Raw genomic sequence first — 27,923 nt, forward strand, 5'->3', positions numbered from 1 at the left:
GACTGGAAGACTAATCAGATGCATTATGAGGAAGTCACATAATTGTAATCATATTTGAATGAAAATTCAGGATATTAATAGTGGTTACAAACTAGGAATACATACATTAAAAGGTCACAGATTGATTCCCCATTGAGATACAAAGATCCTGGAAGCTAATAATTGCCAAAATGAAACTTTTGTTTAATTTGGGCTTAGTAATGTCATCTTAGGACGTGGTGATACAGAAAGCATGAAGAAGAGGAGAAGGCAAGCTTGTACTCATGAAAAATGATTCAGGAGTATAAAAATAACTGTAAAATAGGAGAGAAGTTTTGGATCTGGGATGTAGTTCTTTCACGCTTCTTTACGCAAGTGTAGGTCAAATACTGGTGTAATTGCATTGATATGGGTGGAACTGGTACTATCTTTGTATAGTGAAGTGGGACAGTGAAATTTTTGGCCTATTAGTTTGCATATAGATGCTTGTATCCAAATTTTTCAAATAGAAGCACTTGAGCAAAAATTATTTAAAGGAAATGCTTCTGTAGCTCCTGATGATTTCATTTTAAAGGCTACCTTACCTCTGGAAGTCATCAGCCATACAGTGCATTAATACACCTCAACTATAGGTGTAGCCCCAGTTTGGGTCTGGTTTATATGGCCTGGAGAAACACATGCTAAAGAGAAAAAAGAAGGATGGTGATGATGTAGCTTCTTCAATCCCCTAACAAATCTACTGTATATTACAAGTTATGTAGTTGAAGTCTTTTCATTTTCATGAGTGATTGCATTTTAGAAAAGCCTTTCTCTTTCTGGTCCTGTACCTTCATTGCGTGTGATTTTAAGAAAGGTTTTAATACAGTAATTAAAATGCAAGAAAAGTACTGCATTCGTGGAAGAGTGTGGGGATTTACCTATCCAAATTAATGAATCAGTTTTAAATTATACTTTTTAATATACAGGGGAACTTAGCATGTTTTCTGAGTCTATTCACTCCAGAATGCACAATGTCAAGTGTTGAAGCATCCTATCCCCATCTATGTCAGAGGTTGTAATTTAACTATCAAGAATCCTAGATTATGGTGATAATTGCTTTCAGTGGTTCTGTTAATGCACAGTCATTCTTGAAAGGTATACAACGACAGGATTTTTGTATTTTAAAAATAGAGGGATGGAGAGTTTCTGCCTGTACAGCTCTCCCTGTACTCATCACTGGTAAGGCCACACAGTATCACAGTATCACAGTATGTTAGAGATTGGAAGGGACCTCAAAAGATCATCTAGTCCAATCCCCCTGCCAGAGCAGGAACACCTAGATAAGGTCACACAGGAATGTGTCCAGGCGGGTTTTGAATGTCTCCAGAGAAGGAGACTCCACAACCCCCCTGGGCAGCCTGTTCCAGTGTTCCGTCACCCTCACTGAGAAGTTTCTTCACCTCAAATACTGCGTTCAGTTTTGGGCCCCCCACTACAAGAAAGACATTGAGTTGCTGGAGCGGGTCCAGAGAAAGGCAACAAAGATGATGAAGAACACAAGTCTTATGAGAAACAGCTGAGGGAACGGTGGTTGTTTACTCTGGAGTAGAGAAGGCTCAGGGAAGACCTTATCTCTTTCTACTTCCCGTTTAAGTTTAAACCCATTACCCCTTGTCCTGTCACTACAGTCCCTGATGAAGAGTCCCTCCCCAGCATTCTTGTAGGCCCCCTTCAGATACTGGAAGGCTGCTATGAGGTCTCCACGCAGCCTTCTCTTCTCCAGGATGAACAGCCCCAACTTTCTCAGCCTGTTCATATGGGAGGTGCTCCAGCCCCCTGATCATCCTCATGGCCCTCCTCTGGACCATGGAGGTATTTAAAAGACATATAAATGTGGCACTTAGGGACATGGTTTAGTGGTGGACTTGTCTGTGTTAGGTTAAGAGTTGGACTTGATGATCTTAAAGGTCTTTTCCAACTTAAACAATTCTGTGATTCTATGAATTATCCTGTATGTAACTACATTCCTTACGGGAAAAAGCTGTAAAGGGAAAAGCCATTTTTCAAGTTTTCATTACACTTAACACATGCAGTGACAAATTATTTAGATTGTGTATACTGCACTGCTCAAGTCAATTTACCATTGTCTGCTTCTCAGTTTAAGCTTTGAAAGACTAATTTTCAGGCTCTTTTCTATTTGGGATCTCAAAGAGAGTGTATTTGATTACAATTTTGCAAGTCTTTTAAAGGGCATTATGTCAGTTTTGCTACCTGGTTTGGATGACCATTTCATAGCATCAAGTATTAACATAAAATCAAAAAAAAAAAAAAAAATTTGGGTATGTTTGACTTTGGTGAATATGTGTGTGCATGAGTGTATAGAATGTTATTTCTGTGTTGTATATATCAAACCACAACAGGTCTGGTGCCACAACTTGAATATTCAAATTATTGTTGGAGGAAGGAATATTTAAATGTTTGAAATCAGTCAAGTATCTATGTAGCTCTGATTTTAGAACTGCAGCCTATAACCCCCTCTAAAACTTTTATGTCAGTTCTGTGTCATATTCCCAAATTTTGCCAAGGCTATAAGTATAATGAGTATGTGTATACGTATATAACAAATAGTTTCTTTTAACCTATAAACTATTGCCAAGGCAGAATACAATCTCTGCGTCCAACTGTAACTTATCCTTTTTGGATACATAGGACTTTTTTTCAGTGTGTACATTAACAATTGATTATTGGGAAGAGGCCAAATTTGTTTGCTGCAGCCAAGGACTGTGATGGGTTTGGATGAATGAAATGAAAGCATGCGTAAAGGAAGTCTTATACCCTTCATAGCTAATGAATTCCTCTGGTGAAAATTCAATATTAAGTGCAGATTACAGCTGCAATGGTTCATGGGGGAATTCAGAAGGATATTGCATCTTATGGGGGATGCTAATTTAAAATAATGGCTGGCCAGGATGCTTTTAATAACCATTGGAAACTGTAATGTACAAGATGAGACAAAGGAGAAAATAGTGTCTGATGTGATACAGATGAAGGGTAGCAGTCTTCATTAGGAAGTGCCTGAGATTGACATGACTTTTTCTGAATGGACAAAGAAATTGTGGCTATTATTTCCCGAAATGTCAGAGGAACCATGCATTTTTGATTTATACCCAGTATCTACCATGAAGCAATTATTTTCCTGGTCAAAATCGACTTGATGGGGTCTTTACTTGCAGCTAGGCGTTTTAGAAGAGCTGCCAGTGCTCTGCTAGCTCACTAATTGAACAAGTAGAAAATGAGGCTTAAAAAGAGTTTAAAATGGAAGAACAAAGTCCCTAGTCATTTCTTTGCTACTGAAACAATATTTTGTTCCATTTAAACCATAATTTTACGTGTGTGCATAAATTTAGCTATTAAGCATGTACATATGCATTCTACGAGGGTGTTTGTATGTGTGTTTCTGTACAAGGTAACTCTATGTGTGAGACAGAAAAGCATTTTTAGCCTAAAAAGAAATAAATCTTTCCTGTTGCTTACTTTGATTCTTCTCCTCTTCTAAAAAATGCCAGGTTTTCCTTTGCCATTCTAGACGCTTCGAGATGGCTAGTGTTTTGGGGAAAGAGTGGAAAGGAAAAGAGAGGGTTTTGGGAGGAGAGGCTGGTGTTGACAACTTGTTAATGAATTTTCAACTTTAAAACTCATTGAGGATTTCTGTGAGGTAATCTTTTGAAGAGAAAAAAAATCCCTTAACATGACATTTTAAATATAATCTCTTTCAGTTATATAGCACCTGCCATCCAGGGAGCTAGTATTTTGCACATCCTAATTTAATTACCCTCCAAATATACCTACAGTGTTACTGAACAGTACCATTCCCATATAAAGAGGATGAAAGATCTGTAAGGAGAAAAAGCTACTGTTTTCCATTAGAGTTAATGGCCTGTCTAGTGTTACCTTCAACACAGGAGAATACTTAGGAGGAAATACTGAGGAGGTATCTGAAATCTCATCTGCTTTTGGTTGCCTGCTGGATGCTGAAAATTAGCTGCTGGTTCTTGGTAACTATCTTAGAATCATAGAACAGTTATGGTTGGAAAGGCCCTTAAAATCATATCATTCCAAACCCCCTGCCATGGGCAGGGACACCTCACACTAAACCATGCCACCCAAGGCCTCATCCAACCTGGCCTTGAACACCACCAAGGACGGAGCACTCACAACCTCCCTGGGCAACCCATTCCAGTGCCTCACCACCCTCTCAGTAAAGAATTTCTTCCTTAGATCCAATCTAAACTTCCCCTGTTTAAGTTTGAACCCGTTACCCCTTGTCCTGTCACTACAGTCCCTAATGAATTGTCCCTCCCCAGCATCCTTGTAGGCCCCCTTCAGATACTGGAAGGCTGCTATGAGGTCTCCACGCAGCCTTCTCTTCTCCAGGCTGAACAGCCCCAACTTTCTCAGCCTGTCTTCATACGAGAGATGCTCCATTCCCCTGATCATCCTCGTGGCCCTCCTCTGGACTTGTTCCAACAGTTCCATGTCCTTTTTATGTTGAGGACACCAGAACTGTACACAATACTCTGAGGTTTCATGAGAGCACAGGGGCAGGATCACCTCTTTCGACCTGCATCACCTCCTTCAACCTGCAAAAGTACATACTTAAAAGCACAGTTGTAACAGGGCCAGCCTACAGTGTGAGGGGCAGAGCACTGTGCAGAGAACTCATGGGCTTTCTGCAGGTTCTCCCAGCCTCTGGCGACTCAAGACCCACTCTCACATCTCTTAGGAGTTACTCAGCCAGAAGGCCACAGGAAAGGTTTGCAGTAAGAGCACACTCTGCTTTTGATCACTAGGTGTGTTTGGGCCAGAAAAATAGAATGGGAGACCAAGGGACATTTTGTGTGCAGGAGTGACTGAGGTTAGAACCAGAACTTGGTCTATATGAGAGTGGTGGACATGTAAATTCTGATATATCGCATATGGACAGGAGCAGGGATGAGATGTTGAGCCATTCAGCTGGGCCAAGAAAGGGTTTTCCGCAGACTTTTTAAAACCTAATTTTGAAAGTAAATTAAAAGACTGATGGTCATTTTCTTGACCTAGGGTTTCAGTGCTTCACAGGCATATTATGACAGCCTGCAGTCTGGTTTAGAACATGCACAAGAAGAAGGAATAAGAGGTAACAGCTCTGAGTGTTGCTGCAATTCCAGTGTTCCTCATGGATGAAACTTGAGATACCACCAGTTGGTTGTTCCCCAGAGGAGTAGTGAAGATTTTCATCAGTCTCTTTGACTATAGGTTCTTAAATTGAGTTGCATTCTATGAGCACAGTTGTATTTTGTGGATCTCTGTCTTGTCTTTTGTACTGAGGACATTGTTAACCTATCTCCACTTGAGGGATTCTGCAAGCCTGTGAGAGATATATGGAATGAGAATTAGGACTGAAATTTCCTCACTCCTGATGCTAATCATTTAGAGCATTTCCCTCCTGCTTGAAGTGTTTCCCTTTGTCACCAGGATACAGTTCAAATCAAGTCAAGAAATAGAGATGGATGAAACCCCACAGCTTTGCCTTGAAACAGCAGTTTCAAATGTGAAAAGCTTAACCGGAGCTTAGTCAAATTCCTCAGTTCATTAAAATTAATTTGGAGGTCTCAAGAGGATCAGTTTTCTTTATGACTTCTGGCACTCCCTGTGCCTAGTTAAGGTCCACCCATTGCAAATGCAGGCCAGATTCCCAGAGTGCTGAAATTTGTTTCATCAGCTTCCAGGCCTGCTTGGTACACTTGTCCAAGTCCAAAGTGTGAAAAAACCCCAATGTTGAAAGCCAGCTAAGTGAAGGGATTCAGACTTACTCATTCAGGATGGGGTTTTTTTTCTGGTTGATTTGTTGGTTTTCTGTTTATTTGCATATTAGTTTGCTTTTAATTTTGAATGGCAAAGGCCACGCTCACTTCTTGCTAATCCGCTTTTCTTTTAGACAAAGAGGTTTAAGCTTAGCTATGGCAATTTAATGCTAAATGCCAGATTCACCCCTCTGGGGGAATGAGATGTAGCAGACTGTGAGCAGATTGTAGCATGAGGAAGGTACCATGGACTCCATTCAGCCCAGGGAAGTAAAGCACAGGGCTGGAGACCATAGGGGGAACTGCATCCCACAAGGTGGGCTGGCATGAGAAGAAGCCTGGGGCTTATTCTTTGCCTTTGGCTCAAATTCCTGGATTTACCATTTTTGTGGATTCAGCTAGGAGAACTTCTGTCAGACCTGCCTCAGTTCTTTGCCTTCATTACCCTCGAACAATTTTGTTTAATCTCAGTCTGCTTCGTGGAAAAAAAAGTTAGGTCACAAGCGCGCAGACTCCTGTAGAGTGTCCAGCAGATGTATGATAGTATGGTACGGCATGTGAGTGTTTATATATGGGACATGTGTCCATGCATATATATGTGTGCCTGTATATAAATCCTCAGCCTGTCCCATTTTATTGATCTGATCCAATATTTAAAGGAAGCTAGAGGTCTCAGTCCTGGTGATTTCAGTAAGAGTTGGGCCTCTGCCAATGCCTTCTGAGAAGTGGGATGTTTCAGTGTTCTGTGAAGATGTAGCTATAATGTGCTTTTAACTTAACGTAATCTGGAGCTAAGTTTTGTCAGATACACATTAGTGAATGGAGTGCACTTTCCAAATAATGAAATTTCATTGGACCACTCAGTGCAAGGTAAGAAAATCACAGCACATGCTACTAAACCAATGGTGAAAGTTGAGGGCATAGGCCAAGAAACAGTAAATGTATTTTGCAGAAAACCCACTGATTTTTTGTCAGTGTCTCTTTTTTTGCATGCCATCTCTCTGCAGCTAATTTTCCCCTCGGAAGTTGTAAGGTCACATTGACATGCATGTTCAAACCATGCAGTCAGGAAGGAAATAAGAAGATAAAAACCCAGTTGTAAAAATACCTAAATAGTCAGTGCAAAAGGAAACCCTTGGCACAGGAAAGGTTTTTCTGCAGACTTTTTCCAAACTTAATTTTGAAAGCAAATTAAAAGAGTGATGGTCTTTTTCCTGACCTAGGGTTTCAGTGCTTCGCCAGCACTGAACAGCCTGAAGTCTGGTTTAGAACTTGGACAACAGTAAGGAAGAAAGAATCAAAGGTCCTTACAGACAGCATTTACCATTAATGTATCTTACAAGGAAAATAAGTATTCTTCTGAACAGATTCTTTTAGTCTTTTTTCTTTCATGTCCATCTTGACAATGACAAGATGGGAAAACAGAATAGATGAAGAAAATAATTCAGAAATATAGCTTCATACCAGGATGTTTTTCTCTTCCTTTAAAGTAATTTATAACACAAAACAGGTGTTTGAACTCTTCAGTTTAAAAAAATTAAATAAATAAATAAAAAATTGCAGTGCATTGAATTAAGCAATGCACGGAGAGATCTTTATTATTGTTACGTTCCTGGTATAAGTTAGTTAATAAGCAGACAGGAGTCTCTGGAATACAGTTAGCCGTATTAGACCAGCATGCCAGTTGAAATGCATTTAGATACCTACATTTCAAATGTCAGTGAAAGGAAGGGGGTTTCTAATTATAAAAAGAATTGAAGTATTCCCTGGGGAAATACGGCAAGGCAAAACTGCATCCTTGAAGCCACCAAGGTCTTTCCAAGCTGCCCTGCCATGGCAGTTGGACTCTCAAAGTGCTGGATGATGTTATGCCTTTGTCTGCCCATGGCTTAATGTTCTCTCACCTCTGCCTGTGGGTCCGGTGCTCTGTGATCCTCAGGGAGCCATTTCAGCATGCTAAGATGATAGAAAACTAACCAAAACTAAATGAGAAAAATGGGTATTTCTTGATCGGTGTGACACATTGAAACAGCACAGATTCAGCCATGTTCAGGAGCTGGCATAAAGGAGGGAGTGGATTTGCACAGCCAGGATTTGTGGAGGGTGGGCATCAACAGATAGATCAATGTAAGCTTCCATATAGCCATGGCTTTAATTGTCTTTTTTTGAAATGGCATTCAAAGCACAGGGTCAAATTTGTTGTGCATCTCTGTAGGTGCAAATTGCAGACACAAGTATATGTAAGCACAGAAATGGGGGACAGTAGCAGGAAGTCTTTCAGATCATTATAATTGTCTTCTTGCATGAAGAGATGCTTTGAGAGAGTGAAAAAATGCTGCCAGAAGCAAACATGTCAAAGCCCTTAGAAAAACAACGAAATTGAACACCTTTGGAACCAATACAATCATCTTTAAAAGGTGCTTCACTTCGTTTGAGTGGGTTTTGTTTTTTTTTTTCAAAGACCAGTTCTCAAACTTAATTAGGATTCCTAAGGCATAAAAGACCTTCTCCACTATGGAAAATGGTAAAAGACATGTAGGAAGCAAATGCGTAACCTTAGCTACCTGTTTGGGATGACATTTTAAATACAGAAAGTAAAGCCGGCAGAATTATAGTGACCTTTCAGCCTGAACAAATAAAATAACATTTGCCAAATCTAAATGGCTGCCTCTAGCTGTAAGAAATTATATGCATCTTTGAACACTAATACATGGGTCTTTGGTAAATCTAACTTTAGTAATCCCAGCTAGACCTAAACAATTTATTTCCTGGCAGAGCATGGAAGGCTGAAAATTCCAGGAATATGGTACAAGTGACAAGAGACACATAAGACACATAGCTGGGGGGGGGGGGGGGGGAAGCCATCTGGATAGTCTTCTACAGACTTAACCTATCACTAGTCCCTCATTTTCTTTGCTTCACCCAGGAGGACCTGTTCAGTGTATACCTTAATGTTTTCTTTACTGCTTTATGTGCACATTTCTGTGTACAGAAGCAATCTTCTGAGTTATAGTCTCTCTTTTTTAATTTCCTCTGGAAAACAAGGTCATATGTGTGGCCTGGGAACCAGCAGCAGACAGATTGCTGCTAGAGGGAACCTGGTAGGTGTAGAAAGGGAAAGCTTCTCGTTATAATATTCTCCACAGAAAAAAAAAAAATAACCACAAAAATTACTTTCTTTTCTTTCCCAAGAATTTTTAGCTTCTGGTCTCAGATATAACAGCAGATAAAGCAAGTTCGTAATTGTGCTTTTCAAAAGCTGAGAAGAGCCATTCATAGTTTTTATTACCTTCTTTATCAGGCATACTTACCTCCCTGTCCACCTTCACCTTACATACTCACTCAAAGTCAGAGCTGCCGCACACACAGGAAACCCAGTTCTGCACTTGGGTGATTGGTATCCACAGAGGAAACGAATGTCATGGAGACTCTAGTATTTTACCTAGCTAACATGAAAGTCATGCAGGTCCCATAATTGACACCATAATTAGCGAAAAAGACTGAATTTCTGAATGGTTTCCAAAGGTTAAAGGAATTTCATGCAATTTGCTGTCTGAATTAATATAAATGGTTTTAATTTTAAGCAAATAATTCAAACAGTCTTATAGTTATTATTAACAGTAGTATAATTAGCATAATGTTTAACTTCAGTTGCACTTTGGATTTTTAGGCCATTTTTATTCACTGTGCAGTGAACTAGGAAGACATGTATCGTATATTCCTTGGAGAAGTCATAATCTGTAAAGTCCAGGCCAAGAATCAGACTTGTAGCAGGCAGCATTTTGGAGATGGGGTGTCAGTCTGAACAAGGAATTCCAGCTCTGGCACCTGCCATATGTCCGAGGGATTTTCAGTGGCAGGAATGGGTAGTTAAAGAGCTATCTGCTCATTATACAGATGCTAGAATTACTAGATGGCTCAGTGATAATCTTATAAACCTGAAAGGAGGGTACAAAGAGGACAGAGCCGGACTCTTTTCAGTGATGCTCAGTGACAGGGCTAGAGGCGATGGGCACAAACTGAAACACGAGAGATTCTCTGTGAACATCAGGAAATGCTCTTTGACTGTGACAGTAACCAAGCACTGGCACAGGTTGTTCAGGGAGGTTGTGGAGTCTCCATCCTTGGAGATACTCAAAACCTGTCTGGACATGGTCCTGAGCAACCGGCTTTAAATGATGGCCCTGCTGGACCAGGTGGGTTGGACTAGAGGCCTCTTTCAGCCTCAGCCATTCTATGATTCTGTGATTAAGGTTGTAATGGAAGGGTGAAGCAGATAACCCAATGTTTGCCAGTGTCAGTGGACACACCACAGTGAAAGTAGTGTTTGGAGATACCCTTTGGAGCTCTTTTAACTTGCAGTGTGTTTAGGAAAACCAGCAAAGGGAAATATTTCCTGCCCAGATGCAAAGGGGTAGTGCTGGATGTCGTGTGGGGAGCAAGTGTTCCCTCCACAAGTCCCAAATGAGCCTTCCAGCTCTGCCACTTCCCCTCTCACCCTGGTGAGTAGCAGATGGCCCTGTGACTCTTGGCGAAATCCTGTCCAGTTTCACCCTCTTGATAGCACTCCTGTGCTACATCAGGCTTTTAATTATACTGATTTTCAGGGTGGCAGTGAACTCAGACTTGATACTTAAAGTGTTGCTCTTGGTTTATACATATACATACAACAGTTTGGAACTTCATGTACCCAGATTTTGTATTTATTTAGTCATATTTGTGTCATTTCTCCACTATGAGAGCAGTGAGGCACTGGCACAGTTTGCCCAGACAAATTGTGGCTGCCCCATCCCTGGAAGAGTTCAAGGCCAGGTTGGACAGGGCTTTGAGCAACCTGGTCTAGTAGAAGGTGTCCGTACCCATGGCAAGGGGATTGGAACCATGTGATCTTTAAGGTGCTCTAACCCAAACCATTCTGTGATTTCAACAGTCTGTTCTCCCAGGTTTTACAAGCCTTCTATCAGATGTTATATCCTTCTCCTTTGGAATAAGATGCCTAAACTGCAGGAGAATGGCAAACTCATAAATATGTATCTATATGCAAATATGATTGTGTTTTGTGTGCAAAACTTTACTGATCTTACGCCGAACTAAAAATATGAAAAGATGTTCAGAGGCCAAACCTTAGCTAATTTTTTTCAAGCCTCTGGGTAAAGACTAATTCAGAGGTACTGGCTTATTTCAGTTTACCTTAAATCATCTCTTAATCAATCCTAAGCCAAAGCAAGCCATTTATAAGTCAAGATTTTAACTACTTAAATCAACCATTTAAAATTCATATTTTCAATTAAATGGAGGCAGCTGCCCATGTAGGCTAACTCATATGTATCATACAGAGTTTTCTAAAGTCATTTTTTTCCTTAAATAGACTTTCTATAGTTGCTGCTGGTGCATATAAATGAATCTTTTCTGACCTAATAGGTAACATGTAATATGTGTATAAAGCTCTCACACACGTGGCTATTTTGTGCTGTCTTTTTCAATGGCCTCTGTGTTCATTTACCCTTTGCTTGTCCTTGAAATACAGTATAAAAGACACTGATGTGGTCAGGTCTCTTTTTTCCTGTTTGTCCAGGGAATCTTTCTTCATTCTTGTTGCATGACTGTGTTATCTCTGCCTTATTTTCTGAATAACTCTACAAACAAAATGGCTGTTGAATTCACAGTCTGTCTCAAGCTTTGCTGTAAATTCATGTCCCTTGATACAAGCTATTCCTTGAAGCACTTTTCTCATAGGCATTTTACTATCCTTCAGTGTTTCTTGGGTTTTGAACTATATTTTAAGATGGATCTAATATTGGAATTGAGAATTCCAGTTAGACTAAACATGTAGATGTGTAATGACCACAGTTTGCTTTCAAGTCCTAAACCTAATTGCTGTCTTGCTAGCTCATGTTATTTTCTCCTTTGGTTTGTGTGTTGCTGTCATCATGTCACTTCTTATATTCCTTCATCTTTTTTTATAATATATTGATAAGGGGCAAACTGGGAGGTCTGTAAGTTGGCAAAATTCTCACTAGATTCCTCAGCATCTTTTTCTCACTGACAGCCCTTGGATTTAGCCTATGGGAATTGATGAAAGGCTGAAATTAAAATGTTGTCATTTGCCCTAGAGCTTTTCCCCTAGGCAAAACCCAAGCCAGAAATTTTATTCCAAAGATTTCTGAATACTACATTTGCAAAGCACGCAGATACAGTGCATGGTGCCATGTTCAGCTTGTTATACAGGACCATTTCTTTGTGCGACTCCGTTCAGCCCTCCTAATACCATTAGCTAGAAAATTTGGCTTTGAATTAAATCTTACACAAAATTCTTTAAGTAGGCAACATTTAAAGCACATTCTGCATTAGTTAGGACCACTTATAAGCACCAACAGGAAGTTAGCCTGAATTCCCGGTAAATAACACTGACAGCCATTTGAATAGCACATAAAGATCACACAAGCACTGTCTGTCCATATCTTAATGAGTGACTAATCCCACATAGCTTCCTGAGTGCTTGTAGATTGCTCCACCCAAACAATGAGCATTCAACTTATTAGGAGTTTTATATCAGAGGATTCTCTAATAGCTTTTCCTGACTACTTCAAAAGAAAAAGCTGAAGCATAGACTGCTATATAAATAGGATGAATAAAAAGTTATTTACAGCATAGATATTTCCAAACAGAATTCTCAGTTGTGTGTTTTCTCTGAGCCAGAAAGAGCAGGCAGGTCCTATAAAAGTTCTTATAAGCAATTTGGAAGGTTTTTTGGAGGAAGGAAGGAGAAGGTTGGCAATAGTTCATTTTTACTGGTTAGTAGAGGCAGCTTGCTCCTGCTGTTTCACAGTGTGAGATTACGTGCTAGGCCCCCAGAGTGACACAACCCAGATTCATCCTGGCACACTCTGGTGGCATTAAAGAAAGATGTGCATATGGAGGGAAATGCATTATATTTTGTCTGTGGGGATAAAACATAGCCTCTACCCTAGCTATACTCATTCTCTAGTAGTTGTACTACTGTTGCTTTTCTTTACTTATGCAAGCATCTTCTCTGCTTTAAAATGCAATTTTTTTACTTTCCTGGACCAAGGAAATCACAGCTGCTTGTTCTTGTTCTGTGGAAGTTGATACTGGCAAGCTGCTTATTCTGCAGGCAGATTAATCTACTTAATTTATCGAAGACATCAGAGAAAGTAATGTGAATAATGGTGTGAAGGTATTCCCTCTTCCAGATGGTGAGTTTTACCACAAGTTTGAGAGCTCACCACTGAAGAGTTCCCAAACAAAGGTAGCCATGAACTGGTACAGAAATGCTCAAGGTTATTTATGCTGCTGGCTGCTGTGGTGTTCCATCTCCATGTTGAACCCTCTCTTGTATCACAGTATCACAGTATGTTAGAGATTGGAAGGGACCTCAAAAGATCATCTAGTCCAATCCCCCTGCCAGAGCAGGAACACCTAGATAAGGTTACACAGGAATGTGTCCAGGCGGGTTTTGAATGTCTCCAGAGAAGGAGACTCCACAACCTCCCTGGGCAGCCTGTTCCAGTGTTCCGTCACCCTCACTGAGAAGAAGTTTCTTCTCAAGTTTAAGTGGAACCTCTTGTGTTCCAGTTTGTACCCATTACCCCTTGTCCTATCATTGTTTGCCACTGAGAAGAGCCTGGCTCCATCCTCGTGACACTCCCCCTTTATATATTTATATACACTAATAAGGTCCCCCCTCAGTCTCCTCTTCTCCAAACTATAGAGACCCAGCTCCCTCAGCCTTTCCTCATAAGGGAGATGCTCCACTCCCTTAATCATCTTAGTTGCCCTGCGCTGGACTCTTTCCAGCAGGTCCCTGTCCTTCTTGAACTGAGGGGCCCAGAACTGGACACAATATTCCAGATGCGGTCTCACCAGGGCAGAGTAGAGGGGAAGGAGGACCTCTCTCGATCTACTGACCACCCCCCTTCTAATACACCCCAGGATGCCATTGGCCTTCTTGGCCACAAGGGCACAGTGTTGGCTCATGGTCATCCTGCTGTCCACTAGGACCCCCAGGTCCCTCTCCCCTACACTGCTCTCTAACAGGTCGTTCCCCAACCTATATTGGAACCTGGGGTTGTTCCTGCCCAGATGCAGGACTCTACACTTTCCCTTGTTATATTTCATCAAGTTTCTCCCTGCCCAACTCTCCAGCCTGTCCAGGTCTCGCTGGATGGCAGCACAGCCTTCTGGCGTGTCAGCCACTCCTCCCAGCTTAGTGTCATCAGCAAACTTGCTGATAGTACACTCAATTCCCTCATCTAAATCATTGATGAATATATTAAATAATACTGGTCCCAGTACTGACCCTTGAGGCACTCCACTAGATACAGGCCTCCAACTAGACTCCGCCCCATAGACTACAACTCTCTGGCTTCTTTCCTTCAGCCAGCTCACAGTCCATCTCACTACCTGATCATTCAGACCACACTTCCTCAGTTTAGCTATGAGGGTGCTGTGGGAGACTGTGTCAAATGCTTTGCTGAAGTCAAGGTAGACCACATCCACCGCTCTGCCATCATCCATCCACCGTGTTATTTCCTCATAAAAGGCTATGAGGTTGGTCAAGCACGACTTCCCCTTGGTAAAGCCATGTTGACTGCCCCTCAGAACCCTCTTATCCTTGATATGCCTTAAGATGGCACCAAGGATAAGGTATTCCATCACTTTCCCAGGGATGGAGGTGAGGCTGACCGGTCTATAGTTACCCGGGTCCTCCTTCTTGCCCTTTTTGAAGACTGGAGTGACATTTGCTTTCCTCCAGTCCTCAGGCACCTCTCCCATTTCCCAAGACTTGGCAAAGACTGTTCAGCTTGATAAATAACACATGTCCCTCTGGAAATGGTCTGACAGATGCTGGGAGATTCTCAGCTCCCCCAGGAGTGTCTCCCTGTGTGCAGTGTGAATGATAAACACTGGTACCCAGGAGAAGAGCCTGTCTCCAAACTGCAAGGTCTCCAGCCATGAGACACTCGTTTTCAGAGTGTGCTGTTGTACACTTCGCTCCTGTGGAAACTAATATGTGGTAAGGTAGGCAAAGGGCTCTTGATGCCTAATCCTGGTTTTATCCTGATGAGGTGATGGGATGCTGCCCATCTGCTTCTCCAGAGCGCTGGGAAATACAGCTGGTACCCAAGCTGAGAAGCCAGAGGCACTGTTCTCCAGCTGTGCCCACTTCTTTGCAGGTGGTGCTTCCTTCAAGTTTAGTCAAATAGGTGGTCGGTAGATAGGTGTATCTTTCTCACCAGTGTCACAAGGGAGGCCATTTCCAAGGGCTATCATCATAATTCTGTCATAGCTGTTCCTAGGAAGGAACAGGGAAACAATTCAGCTCCTGCTACCGCCCCAAGGGCAGGTGAAGTGAGGATGCCTGTGATAATAATTATATTCCTGTAACAGCCGCATGACTTGGCCATGACTAATTGGCTTTCCAGGGAATGCCTGAAGCTCCATGGGGGATTCTGTACTTTTTTGCTCCCTGATTCTTCTTGATACCTTCAGACTGAGACGCAGAGGATTCAGTTCCCAGGGTGCTCTGGGAGGACTAACCTGCAGACAGGCTTAGAAGCAAATGAAAATATGACATGGGGAGGAAGGGAGGAGAACAAGAGAAAGAAATTCAGCGTAATCCACTATTGGCTTGGGGATCTCAACTCTTGCTCCATAGGACAGAGACAGCCTTCCACTTTGACATGCTCAAATGCATGTAAGGCTGTGGGAAAGAAACCAAAAGAAGACAGTCACATAGCAGAGTGTGAATCAGCATTTTAATTTAGATATTTGGAGTGCCCTGGCATTTATCAATAAAGCTGTGTTTACCTAACAGTTTCAGTTGAGTGTTGCTTCAGGAAGCCCATATGTATCTTTCCAATACAATGGGAAAGCCTTCAGCTTCTCAGAGGGAACAGAGCGGATCTCTGCTCTCTTGGGAAGCTGCTTGCCCTCAGAGGTCAGGTCTCATGTGGGCATCATTTCCAGGGCTGCAGCCTTGATGATACCTAAGAAACTCCAGTGTTTCCCACAGGTGGAAACCAAGGGGCCTCTGAGGCCCAAAGCGATTTCATCAGCTTTTGATGAAGCAGTGGCTGCGGTTAAAGAACACATAGGTGTGCAGTGCCATACAGGAAATGAGAGTGTAATAAAACTTTTTGGTTCTTCTGCTGAACATGTCTAAATGGCCTTGTTCCCTGATTGAAACAGGAAAGGCAGTTGTCATGCAGCATCACTGGCAATGCCTGGTGCAGATACTCTGAGATACAAAGCTACAGACAGCTGCAGCACACTATGAATATATATATTTTTTTCATGTCACTTCTTCATTCTCCTTTTTAATTCTAGCCCAAAGGTGATAGGACAAAAAATGCACTAATGTTTACTCATTATAAGTACCAGGACAGCATCCTGAGGAGCTGCAGCCAATGACTGTATGACCCATGACAAGGTTAAGCCATCACTGTCACTGCCATAACACCATCAGCTGCCCGCCGGACGGATCCACAGTCACCAAGCTCTGTTGCCTCTGGGCACTAGCACTACAGAGGAGAAAGCTGACATGAGGATGAGTACCACAGACATGACAGGGGCAACCTGGAAGTATGGGGAGTCACAGGCTGCTCGGGATGCCACTGGGCTGACGGGGAGCCCTGGGAGGCAAACGCATACTGGGAATACCCTAGTTTTGAAAACAGAAAAAGGGAAATGATTGAACTAAATGGGAAACTTGCAGGGGTACTTCTGTGTGACGTGGCAGCACATGGCAAGAGAGATTTGTTTCCTGGAGGAGGCCTTTGCCTCACACAGGGTTGAATCCCACTGTAGCCTGAGCAGTGGCACCAAGCAGCCATAACCTGCAGGTGACAGGGGCTGGTTAGGAGAGCAGGGGGCACCAGGGATTTCTTTAGATCACCCTATTTTCTCCTCATTAAAACTATACCTAGTCCGACCTGGTCCTACCTTCTCCCTACACCAGTGGTTCACATACTGGAGGTCTGTGGTTTGGCCGTGTCAGGAAAGGAAGGAAAGTCCTGGGGATGACTGGTTACATCAGGGAAATCCAGATAGTAGCCAAATTCAGAAGCCATAAAAATTTAGATGGCCGTAAAAATTTAGATGACCATAAAATGCTCTGTAATACAACTTATGGCCATTTGGGAAGGATCACCCAGTCATGGAAGATGCTGGGGAATGCTTCATAGGTCATAATGAAACAGATGTAATTATTTTGTTTATGCTCAGAAAGTGCCTTGCTTTGTATTAAAGGAAGTAAAGAAGATATTTCTCTGATATCTTAAATACTGCAAGGGAAAACTAAATACAAGAAGTTGGGTTTTGCTTTTTATCTTTGTAATGGAGGTATATTCTGGAAATAAGTCTTCTAACGTCTCTTATGATGAAGTATTCCCCAGTGGGATCTGTACTCACATGGATCTCATGTCAGTGACACAGATGAGGATGCCGCACTCAGAATTTAAAGTAAATTAAGCCCAGACTTTTGGCTGCTGGTAAATTGTGAGAACCATGCTTGGTTGGACAAGCTTTGGTCACTGCTGTGCTACAGAATGTATTTCAGTTTCCTGTTGCACATTAAACATCAATGCTCTCATCAAAAAATAATTTAATTGGAAAATTAAAAGTTGGCTGCTTGTTCCTTCCTAGGAAAAGGCATTAAAACTGAAGGGATTTGTGCATTTCTTCAGAACAGAAAGAGTAAACTTTAGCATGGAAGAGGAAAGAAGTATTCCTGCTAAAGAAACTTTGAGGTTTTTTGAGTATTCCAGCACACCTAATAGCAAGACACACAAGAAGCAAGATAGAACAATCTGTTGTTATTTAACACAGCAAATACTGTTGAGATACAAATACAGTTTAAGTTTTCTCTGGTAGCTAAGCAACAGAAGAAAATACCACTTATCTGAATTGCTGTTTATTCTGCTGGTTTTTAGCTCTGCAGTAGTGATTTTTATTCTTCGCACCTCAAACACAGAAAGAGCAACTGTTTATGGTATTACTAAATTGTTTAATGTACTGTTTGATACAGGGGCAAATTAGACATCAGAATAAATATCTAGGACTGCTACAACTATCCGTTAATGGCTTTTGTTCTTGCAAATGTTTCAGTAGAATATGTCCTATAAGCAAATTACTGACTTTTACATGGGCATGTAGTGGTGGGACAAGGGGGAATGGCTTTAAACTGAAAGAAGGGAGATATAGATTAAAGGAAGAAGTTCTTTCCTATGAAAGTGGTGAGACACTGGAATAGATTGCCCAGAGAAGTTGTGCATGACCCATCTCTGACAGTGTTCAAGGTCAGGCTGGATGAGGCTTTGAGCAGTCTGGTCTAGCAGGAGGTGTCCCCACACATGGCAGGGGGATCGGAACTGGATGATCTTTAAGGTCCCTTCCAACCCAGGCCATTCTAAGATTCTGTAATTCTATGTGACTTAGTCAATTGTAATAAATATGGACTATGTGAGGCATGAATCAGAACATTTTCATTTTTACAAAGAATGAAAATGGTTTCTCATTCATATGTATCATTCTAAGGACTTTTTAGACAAAGCACATGGTAGCAATGTAGTCTTTGACACTTCTAAACTGGAGAATTTTTTTCTAGAGCTGTGTATATTGCCATCAGATGAATGATTTCATTAAGGTGAAAATCTTTAGCAAGAAGTGCTTAAGCCATAGTTAGACTGGACTTGCATGTGGCCCTGAGCTTGCAATGCACATACTTGGGGACACTGTCTAAATGAAAAGCAATTGAACATAACTCTTCCTAATCTCCACAATCTCAATTTATAGCTAAAGATTTGGAATAAATTATGGGGCTGGAAGAAAAGAAGTAAGGGCAAATGGCAGACTTTGGGATCAAGGCCTAGAGGAGATCACAAGACTGAAAGATGTTGACTGAGCCAAACTATATGTAGCAAGAACAGTTCAGTCTCACTCACATGGGAACAACACGTCCACCAGTAATCAGGATTTGGTTTCTCTGTTCCACTTATCATTAGCCCCAGCTGTCTGTACTAAAAAGAATAGTGTCTGCAAAGCATTTCATACAGAGAAGTAACGGGCATAAGTGACACCCAGCTACTATAAAGTGAACTGGGTAAAATCCCAAGCTCTGTTAAGTCAGTGCCAAAAACCTTTTCAGTTTCAGTTATACCAGCATATTCACCAAAGGCCTTTTATAAAAGAGTGGATAGTCAGGTTGTATTTAGGAGCTGGAGAGGAGTTTTTTATCCACAGATTTAGGACAGAATTCACAGTTCTAAGGATAAGGGAGAAAAGAGTGAGATTTTTCTGCACACAAGAAAAGGAAAACTTATCCCACATGAGCTTATGAAATCTCACCCGGATTTGAGTCTGCTAAGTGAAAGCTATACTATACCTTGCTCCTGCAGGCAGGTATTAGGTTGGTCAACTGCTAGTTCCTGGGGAATGAACCTTGTAAGAGCATTTACATTCATCCCAGTTAATCAATTCATGTTTGTAAAGCATTTTAAACTTGGAAAGCAGTCCTATAAATATTTGGTATTATCATATAATTACACTACCACATCTCAATTAAATGCACAATTGGGCATGCTTTAATCATACAATTGAAGTGTCACTAGAAGTATTTCAAATGTAGGTATCAGTCTGTGCTGACCATCCTCAAGATAGTATGTAAACCTGAAGCAAAATGAGAATTTTTCATTTTGGAAACCCTGGAGAGCCACTGTCTCATCAGAATTAGTGTCTCTTTCCCGAGTACCAGAAGTACTTTTTTTCCAGAGCTACAAATATGGGTAACTTTTTGCTTCTATTTGACTTGCATCTTCAACACTTGTGGGTAGTGCAAGGACTAGCTTGCTTTTTTCACCCGGGTAATTATAGACCGGTCAGCCTTACCTCCATCCCTGGAAAGGTGATGGAACAACTTATTCTTGACACCATCTCTAGACATATCAAGGATGAGGGGGTCATTAAGAGTAGCCAACATGGTTTTACCAAGGGGAAGTCATGTTTGACCAATCTTATAGCCTTCTATGAGGAAGTAACTAGGTGGATGGATGATGGTAGAGCGGTAGATGTGTTTTTTCTTGATTTCAGTAAGGCATTTGATACTGTCTCCCACAGCATCCTCATAGATAAGCTAAGGAAGTGTGGGCTTGATAATCAGGTAGTGAGGTGGATCAAGAACTGGTTGAAAGGAAGAAGGCAGAGAGTTGTGGTCAATGGGGCAGAATCTAGCTGGAGGTCTCTGACTAGTGGAGTACCTCAGGGGTCGGTGCTGGGACCAGTGCTGTTTAATATTTTCATCAGCGACCTGGATGAGGGAACTGAATGTACCCTCAGCAAGTTCGCTGATGACACTAAACTGAGAGGAGTGGCTGACACACCAGAAGGCTGTGTTGCCATTCAGCGAGACCTGGACAGGCTGGAGAGTTGGGCGGGGAGAAACTTGATGAAATTCAACAAGGGAAAGTGTAGAGTCTTGCATCTGGGGAGGAACAACCCCATGTACCAGTACAGGTTGGGGGTTGACCTGCTGGAAAGTAGTGAAGGGGAAAGGGACCTGGGGGTCCTAGTGGACAGCAGGATGACCATGAGCCAACACTGTGCCCTTGTGGCCAAGAAGGCCAATGGCATCCTGGGGTGTATTAGAAGGGAGGTGGTCAGTAGGTCAAGAGAGGTTCTCCTCCTCCTCTACTCTGCCTTGGTGAGGCCACATCTGGAATACTGTGTCCAGTTCTGGGCCCCTCAGGTCAAGAAGGACAGGGAATTGCTTGAAAGAGTCCAGAACAGAGCCACAAAGATGATTAAGGGAGTGGAGCATCTCCCTCATGAGGAGAGGCTGAGGGAGCTGGGTCTCTTTAGCTTGGAGAAGAGGAGACTGAGGGGTGACCTCATCAATGTTTACAAATATGTAAAGGGTGAGTGTCAGGATGATGGAGCTAGGCTTTTCTCAGTGATGTCCAGTGATAGGACAAGGGGTAATGGGTGTAAACTGGAGCATAAGAGGTTCCATGTGAACATCAGGAAAAACTTCTTTACTGTGAGAGTGACAGAGCACTGGAACAGGTTGCCCAGGGGGGTTGTGGAGTCTCCTATGTTGGAGATATTCAAGGCCTGGCTGGACAAGTTCCTGTGTGATGTACTCTAGGTTACCCTGCTCTTGCAGGGGGGTTGGACTAGATGATCTTTTGAGGTCCCTTCCAACCCTTGGGATTCTGTGATTCTGTTTGTTTCTTACTTTACTGCCTTCTCTCATTAATATAAAGGAAAAAGAATGTCACTTGTCATCTTGTCTCAGATCCATATCCTTCAGGGTTATGCATTCTCAGTTGTCTATATACTGTGCTATATAATGTATTGAAATAAATTAAAATAATTACATGCTGAAGCATTCTCCACTTCCTCCAGAGGGTAGAAAAGACCTTAAGCCTCAAATCACGATATCTATGTTGCCATCTGATTATCAGCAATATAATTGCTTCCTACTCCATTGTCATCATTCTGAATAGTAAGCTTGTTTATATCAGCATTGACAACCCAAGCAATGGTCTGTCTTTAGGAGCAGTTTTGCAATAATAAGATTTGATATTGCTTTTTCATAGTGCAGTTCACAGTTCTAACTTTAAAATCTTTAGGAAACTCAGTTACTTCTATGCTTTTCTCCACTAAGAGCTATCAAATTATGGATTTTTTTTTTTGGGGGGTGGACTTCTTAATTTGTTTTTTCCTTTTCTAGAGAAATCAGAAACCTTAATGGACTGTTTTGATTTATTAGATGAAGTAGTGGCATTACTAGATGGCAGTAGTGTGACCATACTTCCCATTCCTCCTTTTTTTCCTTTCTTCTGGTGCTCTAACTTCTTCACTCCTTGTCATTTCTTTTGATCCCAATTAAATGCTTTTTGGGGAAATGGATAGTCAGTTTCTGTATATTTGTAAAGCACCTCTAGAAGACTGTAGGTGAGACCTCTGGATGCAGTCACAACCAAAATAAAAACATACACATCTGGTATTTCAGCTTCATTGGCATCAGTTTGCTTTACAGTGAACCTAAGATATTTTCCAATGCAGAGCTGTTATTATTTCTTCTATATCTTTCTGGAATATCTGTACATAAAAGTCACAACCTAGAGTCACAGAAAAATGTGAGTTTCCACCCAAATGATACCAGAAGACCAAAATATAAAATCTCTTCAGGGCAGGAACTACCTCTGACTGTGTCTGTATAGCATATGCTAACAATAGGACTCCAGTGAGGGTGTCTAAGATGCAATTACATAATGCATATATATAAAAAAGGGAATGTGTCATTACTGCAGTGTTAAGCTATATTTGGAAACCACAACAAGAGAAGCACTTTCTCCTTTTAAGAAAAGCACTTTCTCTTTTTTTTTTTTTTCAAATTCTATTTCACTGGGAAAAAGGTGTCTTTGATATATGAAGCTTTTTACGAGACCATCTTTTTATTTTAGTAACTGCTAATTTGCACACCTAACATCAATTGCCAGTGCAATTAATTGTGGATGTAAATGAGAATGTTTAGCTGTCTAATCACCTGATTGTGCCTATAAATCAGTGACATTAATTATGTGTGTAAATGCTCATTTCAACCTGCAATTAATTTGGCCAAAATTGATAGGACAGAAAGAAATACCACTCTACCCTGAAATTTGGTCCCCAGTGCATTAAAAGAGAAAGTATCTTCCTCCTCTGCCTCTTGTGTCTAAACTTCAGAGAGATGAGTAGGCAAAGAGCAATGATTCCCTTGTCCCCAATAACTCACTGCCAGTGTTTCACAATAAAGTGCAATGAGAGAGGAAATATTTCCATATGGGTTCATTAATCACAACACATTTGCCATGCACAACCACTCTGCAGAGCAGGTAAAGAACCCCAGGGGACCTTGCCTGGCACAGCAATAGGAAAAGTATTTTTTGCACAAATGCTGTAGAACTGAAGTTGCAGATGGCTCCACTGGCAGAGCTAGAGCCTCCTGGCACAATCCTAGGCAGCCAAAACTACTTTGAGTATTTATAGCAGGGGTTAGTGATATCTCAAAAGGAGGATGCTGAAGATGCTTGTGTGCCTGTGCTATGTGCAGTATTCCCAGGTATGCTCCTTGATAGGATATCTGAGGCAGGCCAAACAAACCCCACCCAAAAACCAAACTGCAGAAGGGAATTCGAGTCCTACCTGTCCCTGTTGTGCTGCAGAACTCTAATGAGAGGTCTAGGAACAATTAAACTGATTGTGACTAAGAACCTGAGGGTCCAACAGACCCCATTAGCAGAACTGCACTGCAAAAGTTGCCTTTCCAGCTCAGTGGCTTCTTTCATATCTGGGCAGCAGGCCATTTCACTTCAGTAACCCTGAGGACACTGGACAGCCCCTGTTATCCCATCATATTCTGACTCATCTAGACCTGCTCAGTGTTTTGCATGAGAGGTAGGGCTGGTATCTTGTTTGCTGTTACCTCTGTGGTCTCGCCTCCGAGTGCTTCATTGCTGCTTCACTCCCACACGGGACTTTCATAAAATTCAAAGCCACCTGGTGTGATTTTAATTTAAATGTGAATTTAATGTGTTTTCCTTTTATATTGCTATGATGTGCATTGTCAAGAGAAATGCTGCAGGCTCAGATCTGGCCTCTCAGCTGTTTCTCTTTGCTACTGCCTGGGGTTTTTTTGATGCATATTCCTGAGTAAAGCCATTGCTCTGTGGTGGCATGTGCATTGGGTACAAGGGTTCAGTGGGTAAAAGCACAACAGTCATTCTTCAAGCGGACAAGTGAGTCTTGAGCTGTTTGCCAGTCAGAGGTCAAATACGTTCTCAGAAGCAGAAGATACCTGCAGAGTTACAGCTAAACAAAAGAGGGATGAAAGGTTGCATGCAGCCTATATAAAAAGAGACTACACAATTCACCATGCTCCACCAGTATAAAGAGCATTTTAAGACAAGAACTTGTGAAAAGGAGGATAAATACTGAAACATTTGATCTTAACCAGTTCAATGGCAGAGGGGGTGGAACTAAGTGATCTTAAGATCCTTTCCAACCCTGACCATTCTATGATCATATATTGCTAGTGGTTAAAATTTGCTACAAATATTCTTTATATTTGTATATAAATATAATTTCACTAGGAAAAAAAAGGTGCTTGATATCATGTCAAAAAGATCATAAAGAAATGCTTTCAGGACAAGGATCTGAAAGACATCAAGAAAAAGAGATTCACATCAGTTAGTACCTCAACAGGGCATCGTGTTAGGATGCAAGACACTCTGATACAAGACAATATCTTAATCTTCAGAATTTTTCATTATGTGAGCCTTTTTTTCAGCCTTAACTAGTTTTGAACTTAAATTGTAGGAGCCTGGTGGGAGCCTAAACTTCCTGACACAGAATAACAGACAGCAGATCAGAATAACAGAGCAGATCAAAGGCCACTCAGAGCACAAGTGTGTCATTGGACACCATCGCAAGCTCTGCAAAGATCATGAAAAGAATCACAGCAGATGGGTAGCTTGGCCCTCAGAAGACATCCCATGTTTTCTAAAACCACCCGTTGTTCCTGCACCCACTGAAATCTATTTAATTTGCTGAACATTTGTTTGTTTCCCCCAGTCTTGCACAGGCCATCAGAGCTGACACATGTTTTCTGACCATTACTCCTCTCATCTGCTGGTTACTACTGCCAGCAGCAGCAGCCTGTTGGGCTCCTGGATTCTGCTTCTTCTCACTGCTGCTGCTACATGGGAGCTGTCGTAGTGAGTCACTTCTAATCACCAAGGGAACCCACAATCACATCTCTGCTTCTCCTAAAATAGGAACTCACAGCTACATCTCCTCTCCTCCTGAAATAAACTATGAGAAAAAGCACTATATATTTGGCAGTATCTGAAACATGATATTCAATGCATTAGGTGGAAAAACAGGACAATGAGCTCAGCCATAGTAGAGCCCCAGGCTAAAACCACCCCTGGCTCGCAGCGCAGGTGGTCTTCCAAGTCCACATAGAGCCACTCAGAGAAGAGTTCTTTGAAGACACCATTGCAGAATCAGCCTTTTCCTCCCATTATTTGAAAAACCTGAGGGAGGCCACATAGAATCATAGAATAGTTAGGGTTGGAAAGGACCTTACGATCATCTAGTTCCCACCCCCCTGACATGGGCAGGGACACTTCACACTAAACCATGTCACCCAAGGCCTCATCCAACCTGGCCTTGAACACCGCCAAGGATGGAGCATTCACAGCCTCCCTGGGCAACCCATTCCAGTGCCTCACCACCCTCTCAGTAAAGAATTTCTTCCTTAGATCCAATCTAAACTTCCCCTGTTTAAGTTTGAACCCGTTACCCCTTGTTCTGTCACTACAGTCCCTGATGAACAGTCCCTCCCCAGCATCTTCTTAGACCCCCTTCAGATACTGGAAGGCTGCTATGAGGTCTCCACGCAGCCTTCTCTTCGACCTGCTGGTCACGCTCCTCTTGATGCAGCCCAGGATACGGTTGGCTTCCTGGGCTGCGAGCACACACTGAAGCCGGCTCATGTTCATTTTCTCATTGACCAACACCCCCAAGTCCTTCTCTGCAGGGCTGCTCTGAATCTCTTCTTTGCCCAACCTGTAGCTGTGCCTGGGATTGCTCTGACCCAGGTGTAGGACCTTGCACTTGGCATGGTTAAACTTCATCAGGTTGGCATCAGCCTACCTCACAAGCATGTCGAGGTCCCTCTGGATGGCATCCCTTCCCTCCGGCGTATCAACCGAACCACACAGCTTGGTGTCATTGGCAAACTTGCTGAGGGCACACTCAATCCCACTGTCCATGTCACCGACAAAGATGTTGAACAAGACCAGTCCCAACACCGATCCCTGAGGGACACCACTCGTTACCGGTCTCCAGCCGGACATCGAGCCATTGACCACAACTCTTTGCGTGCGGCCATCCAGCCAGTTCTTTATCCACCGAGTGGTCCACCCATCAAATTGATGTCTCTCCAATTCAGTTCAAAAAACTGACTTCTTGAATACTATTTAATAAGACAGTGCTAAGCTTTTTAAGTGTTTTTATGAAGGAAACTGTCTTCAGTGTAGTTTACTGTCATCACATCAACTATTATCATTGCAATACAATAATTCTTTTAAATAAGTGTTCATTATTTTTAAGTACATCAAAAAAATGTTGGTAATTTTCAAGCAGAAGTGTTACCTCTAAAGTATCATTCTGCATTTCTGTAATGTCTGTCTTTTATTTCTAGGTATTTCCACACAATATACTTGGGCATCCGGAGTCGACAGAGTGGAGAGAATGACAGATGGCGGTTTTATTGGAAAATGGTGTATGAGTATGCAGATGTGAGTATGCTGCATTTGCTAGCCACGTTTCTGGAAAGTGCACCACAGCTGGTCCTGCAACTCTGTATTGTTGTACAGACTCGTACACTCCAGGCTCTCCAAGGTAGGCGGTCATTTATTCTATTCGTTTTTTATCATTTCAGGAAGATGTAATTTCTATAACTACATATTTATCCTTCTTTCAAACTGCTGTGTGCCTTGTACTCCTGACATAAGACCAGATCTTGCCTTCTAGCTGCTATTAAGCTGTTAACAATGACTCTGTCAAGAAGCCTGTATTGTTGGAGTTTTAGTTTTTCTTATTGGCCCTGGGTTGTTGGTAGGATTTATAATGGTTTGTTTTCTGCATGTGCTTATAATAGAAGAGCTCTTCTGATTATCCACTGGGCCAATGTGAAAATTGCATCAATCAAACTATTCCTCTTCTCCCTGTGCTGCTTTCTGTGAATGTGCAAAACCCTCCAAACTGCAGTAATGATGTTCATGTGGTATTATGCAAAACATTAAACGGCAGAGAGGAAAACAGCTATTCTGTGAAGAAAATGCCAGTGTCTATGGAATACCTGTCCATCAGTTCTCTGCCATGTTTAGCTGAAATAATACAAGTCATCATCTGAGCATTACAACAATACTCATTCCTTCAAAGTCTGAGTTTCCCTCTAAGACTAACACTTTCAGCAAACATGATTGCTTCTTTAGAATGGTAAATGCATGCATATGGCCTGCCATAGGGTTTTGTCAATCAGTGATACAGAATTTCTCCTTCTCTACTGCTTTTTTGATACTACTTTTGTCTACCTGACAGCTTTCCTTTCATATTGCACCATTGTTTTGCCTTATGGCTGCACCTGGGCAGAAATTCTTAGCAAGAGAATGACGTGAATGAGAACTTGGGATCCAGAAGGTGAAAAAAATATCATGAGGTGCAGAGGAATGAAGGGAGGAGGGGAGGAGGAGTGGAGGGAAAGAAGCAGGAAGGAAACACAGCTTTTTTACCATTTGTTTTTAAGAAACAATTTGTGCTTGCCACTGTATAAGATAAAATGGTGACAGCACCTTGCTCCAAGAAGTTAGAATCTTGTGAGTAACATGCAGTGACACTGAGCAGGTGAAAAAGGACTAGGAAAAAAGTGGGTAACTGTGTGAAGACCTTCTTCTAGAGCAGTTTCATGAGGATATATCAGAGGCTTTGCATTTTCCTCCCCTTTGGACTGGTGCCTGGTAACAGCTGCTCCGCTTCCTGTGTTTTTTGGTCTTGTTCCTTTAGCTGTAAAACTCTGTCACCTTAAGGGGAAAAGAAAGCCGAAGTTTCTATTTTAATTAGTTGGGGCTTTGTATAAGGAAGGTTGCCTAAGCACTTCCTACAGCTATTTTTCAAAATGAGGCTGTCCCACACTAACCAGTCTAAACTATTATCATCCAGGAGGTGTCATCACTTCAAGAGGCTTTGTCCCCCCAGAAAAAGAGAGTCCAGAGAGAGGCTTAAGAGAAGATCATAGCCAGAATACTGTATGGTCAGCTGTAATTTAGATATCTTCATAAACTATTAATGCAGAAGGCCTCTTGCCCTCATTTTAGTGCGGTAACAGATCTGTTTATGAGAAATGTGGCTGGTGAGTAGGCACCAAGCCTGTGATGTACTCTGCAAGTGGTTAATTAGAGAAAACCTGAAATGCTTCAGTTTAAAAGGCAAAAATAGTTCCTGAAGCCTGCAATCAGCTCTGTGAAATCTATGTATCAGAAACCAGAAAGG

General features: G+C 41.9%; 1 protein-coding gene across 1 annotated transcript in view; it reads left to right on the top strand.

Annotated features, from left to right (window-relative positions):
• The window catches only part of XKR4 (XK related 4), a gene marked incomplete at both ends in the record, with an annotated part of 231,181 nt that overhangs the window by 124,679 nt on the left and 78,579 nt on the right, over window positions 1–27,923 (top strand). The window contains one exon of the mRNA XM_080611826.1: window positions 26,074–26,273. Coding sequence (XP_080467952.1) covers window positions 26,074–26,273 — 200 coding nt within the window. The remainder of the gene's footprint in view (window positions 1–26,073; window positions 26,274–27,923) is intronic.

This window comes from Psittacula echo (genome assembly GCF_963264785.1).
Source record: "Psittacula echo genome assembly, chromosome: 2".
In the NCBI taxonomy this organism is placed as follows: Eukaryota; Metazoa; Chordata; class Aves; order Psittaciformes; family Psittacidae; genus Psittacula; species Psittacula echo.